Raw genomic sequence first — 23,404 nt, 5'->3', positions numbered from 1 at the left:
TTGAGGTTTATAGTATATAGAGAAAGGTCATAAATTTTTACATGTTATGATTTTCTAAAAAAAAAAAAAAAAACAAAAATTTCACACATGGCATGCTTCCATTCCATTTTTTTAAATCGCCCAATTCAGATAAAAGAGTAAAATAATAAAAATTAATATTCATAAATTTACGAAACTCGATATGACGATCGCATCTAAATACGAGTACATTGATGTTAAATAAAACAATGAATATAAATTTCCATTTCAAAGATTGACGGGTCAATATACATTTTTTATCAGAATATGAACATGCACTGGTAATTGATTTACAACCATACATTCATGAATTTATATCCATTCATTGATGTAGAATTCAAAACGGGTGGAAGTAAATAAAACAATTAAGTAAAAAAAAAAAAAAGTTTGAACCCAAAAAGTGTGAAAGTAGTATATGGGTTTATTTTTCTCGTTTTTATATACATACATACATACTGATACACACAAACACACACATATATATAGAAATAGATAGATAAATAGACAAATATAATTATGTATATATATGTAGATGTAGATAAAGATATATATATATATGTATATATATATATATATCTGTGTGTGCGTGTGGCAAATAACATTATGCAACATTATGAAATTATAAATAACATTAAACTCTGCAGACATACCTTATAAACCCTATTCAGCCTCTTATTCAGACTGCCATTGTCATCCCATAAATTCCGGGTGCCTTTCCATTGTTCATCATCTTAATTATCCCCTTATATCCTCAATGGTCACTTACAAAAGCTTCTCAAACTCACTCTAACCGTTGCCACCCTTGTTTTATTCAGCAAAACCGCTCTTGTATCTTCCATGTTCAACAAATCTTCAAAATACTCATTGCCCTGATCCACGACTGTTCAAAATACTCCATTGGCCTAGGACTGCAACCAGTCTGGGGACAATTGTATGTGTATGACCAAGAAGTGGGTAAAAACCTTAACGAAATGGATTGCACTTGGGTGAATTTTAACCTCGACCTGGCTGGGTTTACAGAAAACAAAAGGCTAGTTCCATTAGGATGATTAGGTGAAGTGAATCGAGAGAGTTGTTTGGAAAAAACCAGATGTTGTAAATAGATGGGGTCTGAAGAATGTGAATATTTGGGGAGTGAAGAATGTAAGTGGGGGTCTGTAATTTATTATGAATACTAATACCGAAAGCCGGTGTTGGAGGGTGTAATGAACTGCATAGCACTGAGCTGAATCCAACGTCGTTGAAGAAGCTATCTAGCCCAGTATTACTGTACTTTGGATCTCTCCCTATTTCTTGAACCTATGGCACGGTCTGTCATCTGCTGTGCTTTCCTTCAAAATGTCAGTTTTCTCTGCCATTTTCAGTCTTACATTCCCCTTCTTCAACTGTCTGATTTTAAAATCACCTTGTTGAAGTTTTTTACGTGAGACTTCGTCGTGCACCACATGGAAGGACTCCCCTCCACGTAATATTTATGAAGACCGTGCATGCTATTATAGGGTCTTAATTTTTTTTTTTTTTTGTGTCTCTGATCCTGCCAACTACTCTTTCCACGTATCATCCCCGCATTGCTTGGATACCTTTATTCACTTTGTTGAAATATTTACCCAAGAAGGGTTACATTTTTTGTACCTTCATTAATCAGTAAATAAAGTGATGTAGGTGTTTTCGCAGGGTAAACTGACTAGACATTGTGATTATTAATAACCTCATATCATCATATGTGCAACAGCATCCTTTGTGTATTCTCTCTCTCTCTCTCTCTCTCTCTCTCTCTCTCTCTCTCTCTCTCTCTCTCTCTCTCTCTCTCTCTCTCTGTTGCTATAGGAATTCCCATTACTTGGCTATGAAATGTCCGAACTCCATATAATTTCCATTTATTTACTCCATCGGGGTGGTTTCGGATAAACTTTTAAGAATGCGGAATTCGGGCGGAAGTTCCATTAATGCACATTAACCGAGAGTTTTCTCTCACGTCTCATTCTTTACCGATGCTTTAGGGGCGCGGTTTTTGGCAGCCCCTCCACAACAGACCCTTCCACCCCAATCCTTTATGGCCCCGCACAATTGCTTTGTTCAGTCCACATTATTATATTATCTTATGAATTTGAAGTTTCCCTAATATTGAGTATGATGACTGTGAATGATATTCATTGATCAGGACGGGTACGCTATCTCTCTCGGTCTATCTCTCTCTTTCTGAGTGTTTATTATATATATATATATATATATATATATATATATATATATATATATACGACGTATATATATATGTATATGTATATTTTTATATATATATATGTATATATATTATATATATATATATAAATATATATATATATATATATATGTGTTTTATCAAGATTCGCACTGTGGTTAAGGGAAAGCTGGAAACCCGTCACCCCTTCTTGTATATTAAAATAGATATGTTACTCTACTGGGTGTTATAAAGGCTAATTTTCATCACTTAGCTTGCCATGTGAATTTTGAGGTTAGTGTACATACGCAAAACTGGGGTCTATATGAGTTTTAATATTTACATTTAGCTTAAATATGTTAAAAGCTCTATTCTCATAATTCAAAGACACTCTCTCTCTCTCTCTCTCTCTCTCTCTCTCTCTCTCTCTCTCTCTCTCTCTCTCTCGTCCGCCCTTCCCTCCCTCAACATTACCAACATTGTTGCTCCTTCCCAAAGTCTCCTCCAATGTCTTCTGTACAGGCTGTTATCCAATCCTTGCCGTCCCAAGTGACCAATGCTAAGGTTTACAGCCTATTTTAACAGCCTTCTATAGTATGCATTAGACACCGTCTACATAACGATGAAAGTTAGGTCTTATATGTACCATAAAATACGCCATATGGCAAGAATCATGCTGAGAGCTGTTTGTTTGTTTGTTTGTTTCCATTGGTGTCCTTGTCATTTACGATTAGCTTATCGTTTTTTTTTTTTTTTTTTTTTTGCCGTCGTGAATGTCACTTTGATATTGTTTATGGGTTTTGCCTCTATCTTCTTCGTCTCTGTTTTTTTATTTTGTAATCTTGCTGCGCAGAACACAATGCTGCAACTGCGCATTTCCCTGCAAAGAGGTTTTGTTTATAAATTTCAGCAGCCGTTCAATAACATTAATCGCAAGTTCAGTCATTCAGGATTTATCGCTGGATAACGTACAGCTGTAGATAATGGCAGGCCTCTCCCAAACAATTGTTAAATAGACATGTTTCATTCCGATCGCGTGAAAAGCCGTCCTTGACACCGATATTTTCTAAACAACACCGACTTTAGGATATTCAGGGTGATGTTCTCATTAAATATGGTTAATACTGTATGAGTTTTAACTTTGTTTATATTACGTAAATCGGTGTATTGCGCTAAAAGAGAATGTTCACTAAACTGTCTGGTTTTTCCTGTGACCTCGCTGACCTTTGGCGACTTTCGCTGTATTTGCGCATCTCTGCTTTAACTGTTAGCGGATTGTTTTATATTTCCTGCTTCAAAATGCCGTTCGTTCCCAGTTTGCTTCATGAAATATTTTTATGATAATATTCGTTCAGAGAACAGTAGTAATAGTAGTATTAGTATTCGTAGTGCAGTTGTTATTGTAACAACGGATACCGAAGTTGAAAGACCATAAAGTGCTGAATCTCTTACACACGCATACGTAGACACACTTTTCTCACCGATTAGACTGTCTTGGTTCCAGTTCTCATGGTAATTTCTTGGAGTTACAGTGTTGGTTATATTTGGCCACCAATACACATTATTTACTCTCTCCGTAGATGCTCAGACTTATTGGTTGAGTGTACGCAACCATATACTTATATATATATATATATATATATATATATATATATATATATATATATATATATATATATATATATATATATATATGGTCTCTATATATGTGTGTGTGTGTGTGTGTTTCACAAAATAATCACATAACTTCTCAGTAGATGTTCAGACTTATTGGTTGAGTCTAAGCAAACATATATAAAATATATATATATATATATATATATATATATATATATATATATATATATATATATATATATATATATATATAATACTCGTGTTAACCTTCAATAAGACGGGATGGTTTAGGTTCCAGATTCTGTAATTTCCAAAATACAAGCTTTTGAAGACTTACAGTCTTCTTCATCAGGTATTGATGCACCAAGGAGATGACGGCTACACTGAGTTTATACATATTTATATATATATATATATATATATATATATATATATATATATATATATATATATATATATATATATATACACAAACATATATATGTATTTGCTTCTCCCAACATCTGATGTTTTCTTCTCCTTATCCCCGGGATGACCTGCAGGTTGATCTTCATTTCTTGAATGTCTTCACATTTCAAGTGTATAATATCTTCAACTGATTTTTTCACGTGCATGACAGGCCTGTAGGTCTTTGATGTTTTGTCTCTTCTGTCTGACGAGGATAATATATACGCCGCTGTGTTTCAGTGATAGAGTGTTATTTATCACTGCTCTTACAAAGGTGATCCATCTCTTGATAAAATTATACCCAAAAGATCGGTGTCCTTTATGTGGTCTTTTCATCTTGTTTCTCTACCCTAACGAAAAATACATTTTCATCGAGAGAGAGAGAGAGAGAGAGAGAGAGAGAGAGAGAGAGAGAGAGAGAGAGAGAATTAATGTTTTGTGCGCATTTCGATTTGCACTGTTCTTAGTTGCCAGCTATTTCTCACTCTCTGTTAGCCTGTCATAATTACCAAGAGAAATAAGGTTCCTTTGCAATCACCTTTAAACGGATCAGTTGCTCCTGAGAGACCGATCAGCTTGAACGATTCAATTCCTGTAATGGAATCGAAGAAGAAAAGGAGGAGGAGGAGGAGGAAGGGTGGTAGTGGGAGGAGGAGGAGGAGGAGGAGGTGGTGGTTCAAGAAGAGAGCAGAGGGAATGGAAGATGTCAAGGTAGAAAGTAGCTTTTAATTTTTTTCCTCTTTTTGAGTCGCTTTTAGCATCCATCCATACATACAGTCAGTCAGCCAGTCCACAGAATCCTCCCCCCGGCCCCTCGCCTCCGCATGTGGATCATCCTATTATTTTTTTTTCCCCGGTCCCCCTTCCAATTCTTTATTGGTTTTTGCATTATTTAAGAGCTCTGGGGGATTAATTTTTGATGGTTCTGTGCTTTCGACGCGATGGGGGACCGTTGGTTGTCACTTTCGAGCTATCTGTTGTCGTTTTGCGTTCCGACGAATTCGTTTTCCTTTTCCGTCTTGTTTTTTTTTTTTTTTTTATGAAAATACAGATTTTTCCCTCTTTGTGCGCTGTGTGTGTGGAGATGTATAATGCATATTGATTGACGTATTGGTGCATTTAGAATTTTGATTTCTCTCAATAAATAAGTTGGAAGCTATGAAATCTTTACTGCACAATATCAACTAAATCTTTACTGCACAGTATCAACATATATAGACTAACAGGAGAAACAAGTAGCTTCTTTACATATGAATAAATGTACACTTAAGAGTGTATGTAAGAATACCTACCAGTGTATATTTGTCTGTTCATTTTCATATATGATGTTTATATATACTTTTCTGAATTGCCTAATCTCTCCTCATCCTAGCTGTCCCTCCCATACGCATATCTCGTGTTATCAAAGCCCCGTTTCCAGCATCAGGAAAACTCTCGTCTAAATTAGCATCTGCATTTAGCAAAGCGACAAATTCCAAGTCGCTGCGTGTTGCTGAGTTAAATCCAGTGGAGGCCTTTGAACCTCTGCAACCGTCGGCAAAACTTATCACCAGAATATCTCCGCGGATTCTTGCCTTCGTCTCTATTCCAAGTTTATTTAATTTCTTCTCTGCATCCTTTTTCATAGTGCCTGTAAATAGTAGGAAAGGAAAAACTGTTGCCTGATGTTACACAGAGTCATAGGAATTTTATGCATTACTTTGATTCTGAATTTAGATCTTGATCGTTTAAGTGATAATCCGAATGATGTCTGTTCGGCCTTACGATCTCTGTTCATTGTTGTGATCTTTATGAGTCGTGTTTGCTTTCACCAGTACTTTGCGATCATTCATCTCGGTCTATTATTTGTCGGAGCCAGTAATATAAAAACAATCAGTTATATATTACTAGCGAGATGGCGAGGGCTACACTGCGCGGGGCAGGAGGGTGGATGTGTCATGTCTCGCCTACCCTCCCGATCCCCTACCGCTAACCCCCCCCCCCCTCCGGGGCGGCCAAACAGGTTTGCAGGACTACCCCGCCCCACCCGGGACGAACAAACAAGAAAGATCCACTCCGATTTTATTATTTTAGATTATGCTGCAAGATTATTTTTTAAGCCAGAAAATAGTTCCTACTTTGGGTACCTAGTGTAAAAGTAGTTCATACGATTCTCGTTAGTTAATGCAGTGCTGCGCTCTCCGTGTTACGTAAGTCCCTTCTCCGCGCATTAATCCTCCCGCCCCCGACCCCACTCCCCGCCTCTCCTGCCTATTCCCGAAAGGGAATAAACGACCTCGTTCCGGGTCATAAACATCATCCTTAATCCAGAGCCCAAAAGCTGCTTCATGACCACCAAAGCAACATACTCTCGGCGGCTTTATTTTCTCCTTTATGTCTCATTAAGCGTTGCTCAACCTTTTACCAGAATAGGCACCAGCCATTACCTCGACCTCCGCGTTCTTGTCGCCTTCTGCCGATTCACCTTAACTTACAGATACAGCTGCATATTTGCCCTGCACTTCCTGGCTTGACCTAAACTTGCTTAACGATTTTCTCTCTCTCTCTCTCTCTCTCTCTCTCTCTCTCTCTCTCTCTCTCTCTCTCTCTCTGCTAAGATTTTACCTTAGTAATATTATTACATACCATTAGGCAGTTCAGACGTAAATAGCAGATGCATCCCAAATAGATGTTTTGCTTAATAAATATCATAATGGCTATCTTTTGCTTTATGGTTTGAAAGAATACATTGCAGGTTTAAAGTCTTGGCTTTTTATTCCAGCTTTAGTTTTCTGTAAAAGAAAACTATTGTGCCGGCTTTGTCTGTCCGTCGCACTTCATTCTGTCCGCCCTCAGATTTAAAAACTACTGAGGCTAGAGGGCTGCAAATCGGTATGTTGATCATCCACCCTCCAATCATCAAACATACCAAATTGCAGCCATCTAGCCTCATGGTTTTTATTTGAAGGTTAAAGTTAGCCAAAATCGTACTTCTGGCAACGCTATAAGATAGGCCACCACCGGGCCGTGGTTAAAGTTTCATGGGCCGCGGCTCATACAGCATTCTACCTAGACCACCGAAAGATATATCTATTTTCGGCGGCCTTCATTATACGCTGTAGCGGCTGAACAGAAAACTCGATTGCGCCGAAGAAACTTCGGCGCATTTTATAGTTGTTCACTGTACGGACCAAAACGAAAGCAAACGCTTTCCTTGTGATGGAACGCATGGCTACCGTTATTTCTTGTTTGTTTAACAGGAAACCCAAAGTAGTGATGGTGCTGTCGGTTTGTTGGTACAGGTGACTTTTCACAACTTACCTGGCTCCGCAATTCACTGTTTCATTATTCACTTGATTTTGGACAGTGGTCACTGGTGACGCAGCTGAATGCTTCAGAGTTTAAGCCCTTGTTCACGTGTGTTGCGCTTTTTCTAATTCATGGTCATGGCTATACATTTTCTATGCCTTTTAGGAAATGTTTCCCTACCCTCGTTTTTTTTTTTTTTTTTTTTTTTTTTTTTTTTTAGCAGTCTGGTCCAAAGAAACAATATAAGTAATAAGTGTCATGTGAATACCTCTTGTTCGTCTATTTCAACGTGACTTAGTTTATATGACACTATCCATAAGTGTGACAGATAGGTGAATGTATGAAATGAAATCGTTTCGCATTTTATAGCGCGAATGTTATGAACAGAGACTCCTTAGAAACAAGTGAAGAAAAATATAAGAACCAAATCAAACTGCAAACACTAAAAAGTATCATTGGGAGCAAAACCAAGAGTTTTTTTTTATTTTTGTGTTATTGCAATTTATATTTTTATGAATATTTCAACATCTTCAGCTGCAAGTATTTTTAAAAGAATTTTCTAAATTCTATGGATTTTTACTCTGTTATTCACATTTTGAATGAACCCACAAAATACACAACAATGGCAGGTCCTCCAGGAATACGAGAATACGATTCCATTCCGAAGTGTTATTCCAGAAATTCCGATTTTCCAGGAAGGTGAATTCCAAAATAATGATCATAAACCCGATGTGGTACTCTGTCTGAAACGGATCGCATCAGGCAAGTGTGAATCATCAGTACTTTTCACTAGTTTGATTTACTGGATCTTATTTAGATTTAAAGATGCGGAATTTTCAATCTTGATTTCCCAAAAGTCCTGACCTCCAATCATCCTCTGAGTCTCGGTCAATTTCCCTTTTCTGTTTTGCTTCATACGTTTTTGTTTCCCACGACCCAGTCGGTGTTCCTTTCTTGCATAATTTTATTTTAATCATCTGTTTGTGTTCTCATATATGTTTTTATTAATATTAAACACAGATTATCCAAGGTTGAGGTGGGCTATAAACAGTATATGCAAGACTTATCACGAAGGATATTTCGTAGTTATTTCCTAAACAACTCAATCTAGTGACTTTAATGTGTAACGATGATGGCAAGGTTCGTAATATTAATATTATTCATTTATTCTGTCGGGTGTTCATTTTATCCCCTTATAATGTAAGACAAGGGATTTTCTCTTGTAAAAATAGAAGCTTCAATTCTATTTTTTTTTATTTAGTTGAGATGTATAAGGTATCATTTGCCACAGACCTTCGTTTCTGTTTTATGTTAATAAGAGAATTATTGCGTCGTCTAGTTTTGTATTCTTTTATACATTTGTTATTAAAGTGCCTAATTATTTCACTTACCTAAAGGACTAGTAAAAAATATTTGATCTTAATCTCCACATATCGTATATCATAGTTTCTTGGCCTGCTTACTTCAAAGACTCTAATCCTTCACATCCTTTTCTTGGATGCCTCCCTCCCACTCCTGTCTCACGCCGGCCACCCCTTTGCTTCTAAACAATGAAATGATATTTCACCAAGGATGTAGCCGCCCAGACATTTCTTTCCATTTGTAAAAAAAAAAAAAAAAAAAAAAAAAAAAAAAAAAGTTTTTTTTTTTTTTTCCTTTGAAAACTTTTTTCTGTTTTTCGCCGTTTCGTTTCGATTTCATGCAAGTATCCCATTGGTTGTCAAATCCTACGGTAGGACGTTCGTTTTTCTAAAAAAAAAAAAAAAAAAAAAAATTAAAAGCTTCAGTGCTGTTTTTTCAACTCCATTTCGCTTTTTTGCCTATATGTTTTTGGTGCTTTTTCGTGGTTTTTTTTTACTTGCATTATTTGCTTTAAGTTATTCTTTTGTCATTCAACTATGAATTATTCCGTTTACATTTAAAAGAAGATTACATTTTTACGGCCGGTAAATCGTATTTAAAATTTTTGAAAAGATATTATTTAGTAGCGGCGAAGCTGATTCTTTCAGTATTGCCCTCGCCATGCTTTTTGAAATACATTATTATTATTATTATTATTATTATTATTATTATTATTATTATTATTATTATTATTATTATTATTTATTAAGGGTGCCGTTGTATTCAGTACAACCTACTGTTAATGCTGTAACTTTAATTACAGCAACTGTTGTTTTTCCCGAATACTTGCATGAACCAAGACTGAATTTTGGATATATTTCTTTATGCGAAAAACTGGCTGGTTATAACCATAAACTGGTAGCATATTAGAACAAGTAAAAAATGCGCCTAAGTTTTTTCGGCGCAGTCGAGTTTTCTATACAGCGTATAATGCCGTATGAAACTCTCAGCCACGGCCCGGTGGTGGCCTGTGTTGTTGAAACCTATAATGGTGCCAGAAGCACGATGATGGCTGTTGAAACCTATAACGGTGCCAGACGCACGATGATGGCTAACCTTAACCTTAAATAAAATAAAAACTACTAAGGCTATTGGGCTGCAATTTGGTATGTTTGATGATTGGAGGGTGGATGATCAACATATCAATTTGCAGCCCTCTAACCTCAGTAGTTTTTATGATCTGAGGGCGGACAGAAAAAGTGCGGACGGACAGCAGACAGTTAGCCATCTCAATAATTTTCTTATAAAGACAACTAGACATATGTTGTTTACGTAATATAATTCTTTTAGTAATTTTAGTTATTCAATGAATCCTATTTTTTCGAAATATTTTTGCATTCTTGAATTTATATCACCACTGTCTCTGTATTTTGTCCCCATCCGTATTCACTGTGTCCCTAAAACTAGTGTGACAGACTAGTCTTGTAAATTTTGGAATCTCGAGTGACGCATTATAATAATGCATAATGTATCAGTATGTTTACCGCTCAGTGTGTCACAAACCTGTCACATCTAAATGGGCAGCAGAAATGTGAACACCATTCAGACATTTGTTGGTTTGTTTTCCACTTTTATGTGGAGACAATGTGGCAGTCCAGCATGTATTTTATTCGTCTTTTTTTTTTAATAGATGAAGATATTCCAGCTGCCCTGGAAAACATTAAAGCTGAAGCCTTCTCTATTGTTGATTCGCAATAAACAGTGACCAAGAGAAAAGGGGAAAAGTGAAATGAGCGTCCTTCTTGTTTCAGTCAAAGTTTGCTTTAATTCGTCAGCGGAATCCGGAACTTTATTTAGCGCATGTTTCAATTTAGCTCTAAGCCCTGGCGTTCTCTCCCACGGAAATGGATGCAGCACGTCGGCGCCTGAGTGTAAATTAGATCCAAAGTGTATCTCTCTTTTGCGATGTGTAAACATTCCAGCCTACCATTAAGAGGAATTCCGAAGTGCCTAACTTTTCTGTTTTCCTCATTTTTTATCAATGAGCGTTTTTCCCGTCTGTCCTTTTTAGTGAGGTTGAAGGGAGGCGGAGAGGGTGGCCGGGTTGTGGAGTAAATACCCCTTTTTTCCTCCTTTCTTTTTTTTTTTTGTGCAGGGGAGGGGGTGATGATGGGGAAGGGGTAAGGTATATGTACCCCTTTTGAGTGACAGCCTATCCCGAGTAATTTCCCTAACGCTGTTTGTGTTTGTCTTTCGTTGACTGCTGCTGCATGTCCTTGTGTGTTTGTTTTCCATTTTTTGTTGGTAGGTGGAGGGGAGTAGGAAGCTTTTTGTCAACGTGTTTTTGTTTTTATTGGGGAAAATTGAAATAGCCAGTGCGTGGGTTACATTTTACTGAGAGAATATTTCAAACTTAATTTTTCTCTTTTCCTTTTCCATTTTTATTATTTTTCCGCTTTTACCATGTTTTGTTGCTAGACGTATTTGCACGTTCTTTTGTTGATTTATGCATAACATTCCTGAATTGTTCGTTTGTTCGAAAACCTGCTGCAGCATATATGCATATACATATATATATATATATATATATATATATATATATATATATATATATATATATATATATATATATATATATATATATATATGCTGCGTGTGTTTTTGTATGTGTGAAATCATTGTCACAGGCACGTAATTCGAGAACGATCCCCTTGTCACTAAAGTGCGTCTCTTGTGTTCTGTCTAATAATTGTTTCTTGATCTTCAGAAAGAGTAATGATAAAGGCAATGACAAACTTACTTCTTAAAATACGGAGGGAAGTAGGATATAAAAACAATGAAGACGGCAGCGTTGCATAATTTTTTTTCACGTGAATATGTTCAGCTTATTTTCTCATGAGATGTGGTTGTACCTGGGAAGGTGAAGCGTGAAGGAATTGAAATCAGTCTCTGTCTAGAGTAGTAACTTTTAAAAAGATAGAGTAAGGCCCCTGGGGTGAGTCGTAGCTGGAATTAAGAACTCATTCACAAGGAAGGCAAGCATTGCACTTTGCTGCTCCAAGGAGACCGAAGGGAGAGCCCTTCCATGTATGAAAAGTACTCAGTGTGAGAGTACATAGATTCCGTGAAAACTTGGTGTTCGTATGAGAAAATTCATGACTCTTAGCTAAACCAGAAACAGAGGAATCATGTATAGAGAGTAGGAACACTAAAATTAATTTCAGACTGAAGATAAGGAGGTAAAATACACACTCATTATGAATTTTTACTCGTAAATCTATAAAATGCTTGTAAAACATTCAAGTCCAATTTCGATATGTAGTTCAAAGGGAGGGAGTAACACAGCCTGGAGTGCTTTTTCCATTGACGTGGTGCTGTATCATCCTGAGGACAAATAATGATAGATATTTTTTCAATATTTTCAACTGCTACGAAAATATAGAAGTTTCACATAAAGGAAGGAGAGAATATTTTCCAGTAGGGCTGTACGGAAGACATGGATATTACATCTAGTAGTGCCTTCTAGTTTATTCCTTTTTTAGTTCAGATACTGAAAGCGAAAAAAAAATTATGGAAGACCTTCATAAGAATTTTGTATAGAAAAGAAGCATATGTTAGAATTCATGTCGCCTTAAATCAGTGCGAGGAGTGTGAAGATATCTTTTGGAAAGAAAACAGCGAACAGACTTGTTAAGGTTTCAATTTAAAAAAGTCTATCAGGAAATTAGTATGATATTGCTTCAAGTCTAGTCAAAAGCTCTCAACCTTGCTGGGGAGAAATGCCAAAAGAATAAGGACATTAGTGCAGTCCTTCGAAGAGCTTGACAACCAACAGATCGAGAGCCTGAGAGAGAGAGAGAGAGAGAGAGAGAGAGAGAGAGAGAGAGAGAGAGAGAGAGAGAGAGAGAGAGAGAGAGTTAACTGCTGCGTAGCGAGAATAAAATTAGGTCAGAGATGGGACAGCGTTTGCAGAGCTGCAGCTCTGAGGTTATAAAAAAAAATAGGAGCATATCGAATTTTGTTGAAAGCTTAATACTGTTTGTTCTTTTACCTGCACAGCTAAAGGGCAAGCACTCACTGTAAATGGTATGGATGGAGAAGTGGCTCTCAAGAGAACAATAATTGTCTTATATTTCTTTTTCATCGATGCAGTTCGATACACAGCTATTAAACAGTGCTCACATCAGTGAGAACCAGATGGACAACAGTTGTAAATGCAGTGAAATGCAGAGTCAAAATTACCAAAGAGACAAAAAAATGAACAAAATAAACCAAAAACCCCTTCTTCTTTTTTATTTTTTATTTTTTCGATTTTAACATTTAACTGCGTTACGATAAGCTTTAAAGCTTGACAGTGAATCAGTATTTTTTTTATATTTTCAGCTGCTAAGCAGAGAATTGTCACGTATATACGAGGTAGGGACTATTTTTCAGTAGGCCTGTACGGAAGACATGGATAATACATCTAGCACTGCCTTCTAGTTTATAACTTTTTCAATCCAAATCCTGAAAGAGGAAATTAGTGGAGGCCTTCATAAGAGTTTTGTATGGAAAAGGACTTTATTGTTGTACAATAAATATAGATCAACAGTCAAACATGTGACATCAGTAATGAAAAATTATGTCTTTGAAAGTGAATATAGATCAACAGTCAAACATGTGACATCACTAATGAAAAATTAAGTCTTTGAAAGTGAATATAGATCAACAGTCAAATATGTGACATCACTAATGAAAAATTAAGTCTTTAAAAGTGAATATGCATCAACAGTCAAACATGTGACATCAGTAATGAAAAATTAAGTCTATAAAAGTGAATATAGGTCAACATTCAAACATTTGACATTAGTAATAAAAAATTAAGTCTTTGAAAGTGAATATAGATCAACAATCAAATATGTGACATCAGTAATGAAAATTAAGTCCTTGAAAGCAAATATAGATCAACAATCAAACATATGACATCAGTAATAAAAAATTAAGTCTGAAGAATAAGTGAAAACGAAACCGTCTTTACAGGATGATTGCTTTTCACACGTATTGTATAATAATTTCGGTCGACCGTTGACGTCTTGCCGATCGGCCGTCTCACTTGCAAGATGCGACGACCACAAAAGCTGTAAAGCGATTTCCGATAAGTATATTTTCTATTTAATGGTTCAACACGATGCAAAGACGTAAGAAAAGAATTACAAACAAAAAACATATTTCCTTCTATCTTTTTCACCTCTTCCCTCCCCAGTTTGTTACACCCGATATTTGTGGACCAACAATGGCTTAAGGACGTTACTTCCCATTTTTACGTGACCGTGTTTGTCTTCATATCTGTTTGCGTTTGTGTGTGTGTGTGTGCGCGCGCGAGAGAGAGAGAGAGAGAGAGAGAGAGAGATAATAATCTTTATATTTTAACATATCCAGTCATTGAATGTATAACTAGAGGGGAGCAACTCGTGCTCTAACGATACTGCGTCAAGAAAAGGTGCAGATCACCCAAATAATAAAACATTGCCTAAAGTCAAGAGTTAGAAACCTCTTCCAACACCGTTTTCCAAACGTAAGGAGTTTCACAAAGCCTTTAACACATACAAAAGGAGGAAGACTCTCGAGACTCGACGCGAGTAGACAACGCCAAGCAATTTATGCACCTCTCCAGTTTGCAAGTAAAAAGAGAGATTGCCTTCGGAAAGGATTGACAGCACCTTTGTGCGTCAGCGATTGCAGAGGGCAACTTGGGAGTATAGGAGCAAGTTCAAAGAGATCTCTCTCTCTCTCTCTCTCTCTCTCTCTCTCTCTCTCTCTCTCTCTCTCTCTCTCAAATGAAGACGAAAATGCATCAGTACTTTATGAGGTTATATGTACGTTCATACCGACATACGTCCATACACCTATCTGTCTACGTATATTATGTAAATAGATAGACATCATTGCATTATGTGGACTCTGATTATAATATCCAGGCCCTAAGTATGCTAATGGCGTGGAGCTCCGATTTCCCCTCAGCCAGGTTGCGGAGGCATAAAAAACAGTAATGCGTCATTAGTGCCACGAGTGCCTGAGAAAAAGACGACTATCGCCCACCAATGGAGGGCAGTGGATTAATGCCTACGCAGAAAGAGTCTTCGGTTCAAGGAAATGGTTTTATACAAGGTAAAAGCTAGGGGGGGGGGGAGAAAAGGTTTCACTTATTTTGGCCTACATTCCTCATGCAGGTTTTGGTCATTGAACCCCCCTCTCTCTCTCTCTCTCTCACTCACACTCTTATTATTGACTATTGAAATAGGTTTTTTTTATTATATCTCTCTCGTACTTCTTACATTTATGGAAATTTATTGATTTCTCCGTTTCCTTTTCTTACATTTAAGGAAATTTATTGATTTCTCCCTTTTCTTGCATTTATAGAAATTTATTGATTTCTTGGTCTTTTTTCAGAAAATTGATTTCTCCTTCTCTTTCAATCTCTCTTCTTTGGTCTTTCTCTCTCTCTCTCTCTCTCTCTCTCTCTCTAAAGGAAAAAAAAATAAAATAAAAAAATGAATCTATTTCCGAGCAGCCAGTGCGCTTCCTTTTCCCTTTTTCAAACTTGGTCTCCATCTCCTTTGTGCCAGTATCTGCGAGCGAAGTATGTCCCTTCGTCCCTTGGTCGTCCCGTAATAAATACCAAATGAAAGAGGACTGACCATCCCCTTTCGGAGCAGGTCGCCCATAATTCGTGACACGATAATGCCTCGATATCTTTCGCTGTGTATCGACTCGGCGACCGTTTCTCTTGTATAGCCTTTTTTTTATCTTTTTTTTTCTCGCTCTTCTTTGATGTGGTGCGTTTCTGTTCGTTGGTTTTCGATTTTTATCCTTTTTTTTTCTTTTTCGTGTGTTTATTTTGTCACGTGGGACACAATTTTTAAAAGCTTTATTAGTGTTTCTGATATTTTCTGATATTTTCTTCCTTTATTTTTCTTGTAAACTTAGAACTGTTGATTTTTGCTTCATCATCATCATCATTATTATTTCTGCTTCCATTTTCGGGGAAAAATGACTTCTGTGTGGTGTTACAGTTCAAAGCTGGTTTGTGAGAAAAAAAAAGAAAAAATGACTTGAGAACGAATTTCCACCTAAAATATCCGCCATTACTGGCATGTATCCTTTTTTATGTTCTTCGTGTACTCTTAATACCGATGTATCTTATTGGCTCATTTGATGCGTATGCGAGTGATGTAATTTTACAGTATTTATGGAACTAATTGGTTATTTACTTATTGTTTCAGAAAGCACTGCATGAGTTGACAATCTGTTCTGGTAACTGTCTCTGTTAGTGGCTTCTGGGTTATCTAAAGTGACATAATTTGCTCTCTTGATCTGGGTGATGATCATACTGATATGATCATTTTAGACTTTTCGTAGTCTCAGTTCCCTACCTTTGGACAGTCTTGGAGTGGCGTTCTTTTATTGACGGATAACAGGCCCATTAATTGTTTATTGTTCACCGCAAATGGCGATTCATGTAACTTTCTTCGCTTTTCATTATATATAAATCAGTGTACTTACTGTTATTTGGCCTTCATTTGTTGTCACATACAGACATTCTATTGGTATCATAATATAAATGAATAATAATAATAATAATAATAATAATAATAATAATAATAATAATAATATTTATATATCTAGCATTGTGAGTTAAAGGAAGTAAGCAAAATCTGAGGGCCCTTAAAATACTTTTTTTTTTTTTTCAGAAAACCTATAGAAAGTAAAAGGTATAAAATTACTGTGTTCTTCATTGAGATAGTTGTGCTCTTAATTTCCACTAAACCATTCTGTGGAAAGTTATTTCTTTTTGTAGTCTCCCCTTATAATTTAACATCGCATCTCGTGGGTCGAGGTTTATTGCCTCCCTTGGGTCTAGACCCCGTTTCCCTTTATCCCCCCTTTTTTTCCGTTTTATCTATTCTATCATTTATTTACCGCAAGCAGGTTCTCCAGTGTGGGAACTTGATTGTGCTGTCCGTCAAAAACTAGGCGAAAAAGAGACATAATTTTATTTCTAGTGTGTATCTCCTCTGCAATGCTTGATAACGCTCGAATACTTGTGTTTGCAACATGCATATTGCTTCCTGTATTACGAAAATCTGTAGGAAATAAAGCTTTTCATAAGCAAGCTCTCTCTCTCTCTCTCTCTCTCTCTCTCTCTCTCTCTCTCTCTCTCTCTCTCTCTCTCTCTCTCTCTCTCTATATATATATATATATATATATATATATATATATATATATATATATATATATATATATATATATATATATATGTATATGTGCATGTATATATGTGTGTGTAGATGGATAGATAAACAGATAGGTATATATAGATAAATAGATAGATAAATAAATAGATAGTTGGGTCAGTCAAATATTGGCTGCTGCTTTGGTCGTAGTTTGAGGCACTGTCTGAACACTGATGATTTTAATGTCAAGGCAGAGGACCTCAGCAAAGAAAGGTTGCCAATTCTAGCCATGCTTTTTCACGCCTGTAGTTTTCCAAGAAAAAAAATAATAGCATCCTAGTCACTATGTGTGCAGTGAGACACACACATATACATATATATATACTCGTATATGTATGTGTGTGCATGTGTGTGTTTGGTCGGAGTGGGGGGTTGTGTTTGCTCACGTTAAAAATCCCTTATAAGTATATTAATTGCTAAGTTCTCCCATTACGAAGCCATCAGTCAGTTCACTCCCCAGAAGTGGTTAGGGGAATTTGTATTCTGCTTTCAGTACGAAGATCTTTTAGTTTATTTGTTTACCGTAACCATTAGGTATGAATAGACACCATTTCTAGTAGTACTGTTATGAATTCGTTATTTTATTTTGTTCGGTATTCACATCTTTTGAATGATAATTCCTTCAGTCTCCATTGTTCCTGTCATACAAATTAGTATATGGTGATTCTCTTCTAATACAGTAAAATAAAAAAAACAGTATCATAGTGATGACTTTTTTAATTGTTGCTAATTATTTATATTTTCCTCCATAACATTTTCTTTCCTTCTCCCTCTTATGTCCCATCAAAACCCTCTCTGACTTTCCTCTGTACGGTCGAATGACAATTCGCTAACTAACGCCATCCTAATCTCTTTATGATGACGAACACCCAGAGGTTTTCTCGGTAATTTTGATACCCTCACCACCTTTTTGGAAACTGTAAAGCAGTCCATTTAGTAGAGCTGATTTTAAACTTCAAATCAAATATATAAAAAATCCAGGTTACTTGCACAGAAGATTTGTAAATAACACTTATACAACATAGCTTTATTAGAATATTAACATCTACCAGACTTGCTTATTTTTGGTTCCCAAAATGATGGGTTGTAAAGGAAGTGAAATTTAATGCAAAGTTGGTACATTTAATGAAGTATTACAACGCTAAAAATCGTATCGCACGTTGCTTCCATTTTCCAGTTGCTTGTCTTATTCCTTCCCTAATCTCTCCTCAACCCCACCTACTATCCTTTCCCCTTCTCCCCCACCCCCCATTATCATCACTCGTCATCTCCCTTTTTATCATTTCCTTTTCCCCACCTGTTTCCTTTCCCCGCTACATTGATGCTTAATCATACATCAAAGACATGTATATGACGTGTCATTTCCTCATTAACTGATCATATCGCTCTATAACGGGATGACACGTTACGATTCCAAATTGATTACTTGACATTAATGAATGACGTCACTATAATCAGCCAGTCACGATATGACACGTGGTCCGCCCTTATTAGTTGCCTGATATTTTTGAGTGACGTCACTTCTGTCATTTACTGTCGAAATCATTCTCGTTTCTCGACAACCAGTGGATTGAGGTGGCATTATAGAACAGTAGCAGTAATTTATCAAAAAATCTTTACGGACTTTTATTTTCAAGATTTATTCAAACTTTATTTGCCAAATTTTCAGTAATTTTCATGATATTTATTTCATATTACAATTAGTTTTAATAAAGGAAATTCAGTTTTGGTTTTGTTTCTAGAACGCCGTAATTAGTAAAGCAGAACTGCTTTGTTCGACGGTTGTTGTAAGGTATTAAATCGATATTTGGACGAGCGTTTGAAAGCAATATGTACTTCTTTCTGCCATATCATTGAACATACAGATTGATTACGTGATCTAAAAATACGTTAATGAAAACTGTTCACGCTTCTTATATCTTATATATCCTTTCATTTTACTGAATGACGTCAGAGTTACCCATACAGCTGGTCCGCTGGCATAGTGATTAATGTGGTGGCATGCCACTCAGATGTCGCGGGTTCGCGTCTTCCCCAAGGCGATGAACAATCACTGGCTCTGCATCATGATCAGTTACTGCTGCAGTGTGGGGTCTGCGGTGGGAGGTTGATACCAATATTCTTTGGAAATGTGAATTTCAAAAGCCAATGGCCCCTTTGGTGTGTTTGTTGCATGTGAATAGGTTTCATCTACTGAAATAATAATAATAATAATAATAATAATACGAAGGAAGAACACCCTCTTTGAGGGAAGTTTTGTTGAATAAAATGGCTGCATTTTACGAACTGATTTTATACTAAGTTTTCTCAATTCTTCTAATAATTCGCTTTTCCTGCACATCAATATTAGCCAATAATTACCCAATGTTCATATTTGGATGGATGAAACAGCGTATTTGTTACCGCAGAAATTCTTTATTTTAAAGTATTACAGCAGGTAATGCTTTAAAATAAAGAATTTTTGCTGTAAGAAATACGCTGCTTCATCCATCGAAATATGAACATTGGACAATTATTGACCTTATTGATGTGCAGGAAAAGCGAATTATTAGAAGAATTGAGAAAACTCAGTATAAAATCAATTCGCAAAATGCAGCTATTTTATTCAACACAATAATAATAATAATAATAATAATAATAATAATAATAATAATAATAATAATAATAATAATAATAATAGGTTCATAATTTCGTGAAAAAACAATGAGTAATAAAAATCCACAATTATATATAGTGAATATATTATTATGTAAATGAATCAAAGACTTTTCGAACACCTGAACGGTGTTCCTTCCTCATCAGTGTTAACGTTAACTCTGATGAGGAAAACACCGTTCAGGTGTTCGAAAGTCTTTGGTTCATTTTACTTAGTAATATATTTACTATATAATTGTGGATTTTTATTACTCAATAATAATAATAATAATAATAATAATAATAATAATAATAATAATAATAATACCCCGTTATTGTTACGAATTATCCTCTTGAGTGCTTACGAGGAGTCTTTTTTGTAACGCCAGTATATGAATCGAGTCGAGCCGCTCTAACGGACAGGTCTTCCCTCTGCCATTCCAGGTCTTGTGGCTGAGCTGTACTATGTGCGAGAGGGGGTCATCAACAGCTACGCCCTGGACTTCACCGTTCCAGTGCCGGCAAACTTTACCTATATCTACTTCACTTGGAGGAGCACCATTAAGAGGCCTGTAAGTAGAATTTCGTGTATCTATTAATTGTGTTTGTAATTTGTTTATTTGGCCATTTGTTCTAAGGATTGGGGTCTTATCCTGTTTTCGATATGTGTGCTTGAGAATGGCCTATTTTTGTATTTGTTTGTTTAAAATAAATATTCTTTTCTGGTAAAATTCAGAAGTGGAAAAAGTTCTTTTAAATATTCTCTCAACTAAGTCTATATTTTTTTTTAATACAAAGTCGGAACCGCATTTATTAGAGAAATTCTTGTAATTGAACCGTCAAAAATGACGAAAATAAAGTAGCCCTTTTGAATTCCGTTTTAGTTTTAAATTATTAAGTACTTTATGTGCTTTACTAGCTCAAGTTCATTACTTTCTGTCTTTTACAAATTGTAGGTAAAATCTCATACAATGTATAAATGAACCTTGACCCTGAACTTATGCCATAAATGAAAGCATGTACTGATATAATCACAAACTAATTTCGTGTATATACATAATTTACTCATACTTCTAAAAATAACAGTAAAAATTTTTTTTCTGCCTAATAACAATACACCAGATATCATTGCTAAGGCAACATATCAAAGTTTTACACAGTGCAAAGCAATCATTCTAGTCTTGTTAATCTATTTTTTGGAAAATATATGTGACATCTAAGTGCTGGTATAGACATTTAGTTGTACTTCGGATAAGTATAACTCGTCATTGTGACTTTTATTGTCTTTTTAATAATGTAAAGAATTAAAAATAACAGTAAAATGAGTATCCTGGCATGGATATAACCTTATCATAAACCAGTTGGAAAAGTATATAGATAAAGACGTTCTTTATAAAGAATTTTTAAAAAATCATTCAATTTTACTTAAACCATAAAGCATACATTGTTATTATCACTCCATTCCCTTGATATTTACTGAAGGATGTCACTGGAACTTCCATGACGTTTTTAAGGTAGACATTTAGATATGTCAGTTACTCAACGGTTTGTCTTGATGCTTGAATTCTCTTCATGAAAGCTTGTCAGGTAAATCTGATGCTTGAATTCTCTTCGTGAAAGCTTGTCAGGGAAATCTGATGCTTGAATTCTCTTCGTGAAAGCTTGTCAGGGAAATCTGATGCTTGAATTCTCTTCGTGAAAGCTTATCAGAGAAAACTGATGCTTGAATTCTCTTCGTGAAAGCTTGTCAGGTAAATCTGATGCTTGAATTCTCTTCGTGAAAGCTTGTCAGAGAAAACTGATGCTTGAATTCTCTTCGTGAAAGCTTGTCAGTTAAATCTGATGCTTGAATGCTTGAATTCTCTTCGTGAAAGGTTGGCAGATAAAGCTGATGCTTGAATTCTCTTCGTGAACGCTTGTCAGATAAAGTTGAAAAGCTTGAAGCTTGTCTGGTAAATCTGATCTTGAATTCTCTTCGTGTAAATCTGATAAATCTGATGCTTGAATGAGTCTCTTGCTTGAATCTGATTCTTCGAACGCTTGGCAGATAAATCTGATGCTTGAATTCTCTTCGTGAAAGCTTGTCTGATAAATCTGATGCTTGAGTTCTGAAAGCTTGTCTGGATAAATCTGATGTTGAATTCTCTTCAGAAAGCTTGTCTGATAAATCTTGAGCTTGTCTGATAAATCTTGAAAGCTTGTCTGATAAATCTTCGTGAAAGCTTGTCTGGTAAATCTGATGCTTGAATTCTCTTCGTGAAAGCTTGTCTGGTAAATCTGATGCTTGAATTCTCTTCAATCTGATGAAATTCTCTTCGTGAAAGCTTGTCTGGTAAATCTGATGCTTGAATTCTCTTCGTGAAAGCTTGTCTGGTAAATCTGATGCTTGAATTCTCTTCGTGAAAGCTTGTCTGATAAATCTGATGCTTGAATTCTCTTCTTCTGATGCTTGAATTCTCTTCGTGAAAGCTTGTCTGAAATCTGAAATTCTCTTCTGAAAGCTTGCTTGTCTGAAAGCTTGTCTGGTAAATCTGATGCTTGAATTCTCTTCGTGAAAGCTTGTCTGATAAATCTGATGCTTGAATTCTCTTCGTGAAAGCTTGTCTGGTAAATCTGATGCTTGAATTCTCTTCGTGAAAGCTTGTCTGGTAAATCTGATGCTTGAATTCTCTTCGTGAAAGCTTGTCTGATAAATCTGATGCTTGAATTCTCTTCGTGAAAGCTTGTCTGGTAAATCTGATGCTTGAATTCTCTTCGTGAAAGCTTATCAGAGAAAGAATTCTCTTTGAAAGCTTGTCTGGTAAATCTGATGCTTGAATTTCTTCGTGAAAGCTTGTCAGAGAAAAAGCTTGTCTGGTTAAATCTGATGTTTGAATTCTATTTGAAGGTTTAAAAGCTTGTCAGGTCTGATCTTGAATGCTTGAATTCTCTTCGTGAACGCTTGTCAGATGAATCTTGATCGTGAAAGCTTGTCAACACTTGTCAGAACAACGCTAACACTGAACAACGCTAACACTCTGGGGCCCCACGGGCATTGTTGGAAATCGCGTTAAGTGCCTCTGTAAAATGATCCGTAACCACTTCCGAGGCACGACCGTTAACGTAGCCCTTCCTACGGTTGATAGAAGTCTGTAGCAACATTCTTTGAGACAGAAGCGTCCATTCCCTTTAGGTAATGGAACGCTTAATCAAAATGTAGCAGGCCCACTACTACTCCAGAGCTCATTTCACCATTCTCTTATAATGCTGTAAAAACAAGTCATTCCTTCTTACTTTAGTCACAGCACAAAGAGAGGTAGGAAGAGGAAATAGGATTGACATCCTTTACTGGGACAGAAAGAAGATAGGGACAGGGTACCTTTTGGTGTTCCGTTGAATACTTAATACCCTGTTAAACCTATCTCTAATTAATGGAAGGAAAATTTTGAAATAAAAATAAAAGTTGTAGATTCTTGGTAAAGATAGATAAAACAAGCGATTAATCATTAGTTCTCACACAAAAGGAAAACGGAAATACTGGGCAGGTAAAAATTCGTGATGGGAAACTGGCCTTCCTTTTTTTTTTTTCTTCTTTTTTTGTGTTTTTCCT

At 36.0% G+C, this 23,404-nt stretch overlaps 1 protein-coding gene across 5 annotated transcripts in view; it reads left to right on the top strand.

Moving 5' to 3' along the window:
• Positions 1 to 23,404, top strand: part of LOC136852508 (tyrosine-protein kinase RYK-like) — a 666,481-nt gene that overhangs the window by 493,258 nt on the left and 149,819 nt on the right. For all 5 annotated transcript variants that reach the window (XM_067127187.1, XM_067127189.1, XM_067127186.1 and 2 more), the window contains exon 4: positions 20,260 to 20,387. In XM_067127187.1, coding sequence (XP_066983288.1) covers positions 20,260 to 20,387 — 128 coding nt within the window. The remainder of the gene's footprint in view (positions 1 to 20,259; positions 20,388 to 23,404) is intronic.

The sequence above is a fragment of the Macrobrachium rosenbergii genome, chromosome 25 (genome assembly GCF_040412425.1).
Source record: "Macrobrachium rosenbergii isolate ZJJX-2024 chromosome 25, ASM4041242v1, whole genome shotgun sequence".
Lineage (NCBI taxonomy): Eukaryota > Metazoa > Arthropoda > Malacostraca > Decapoda > Palaemonidae > Macrobrachium > Macrobrachium rosenbergii.
This window is presented reverse-complemented; position numbering and strand designations above follow the sequence as displayed.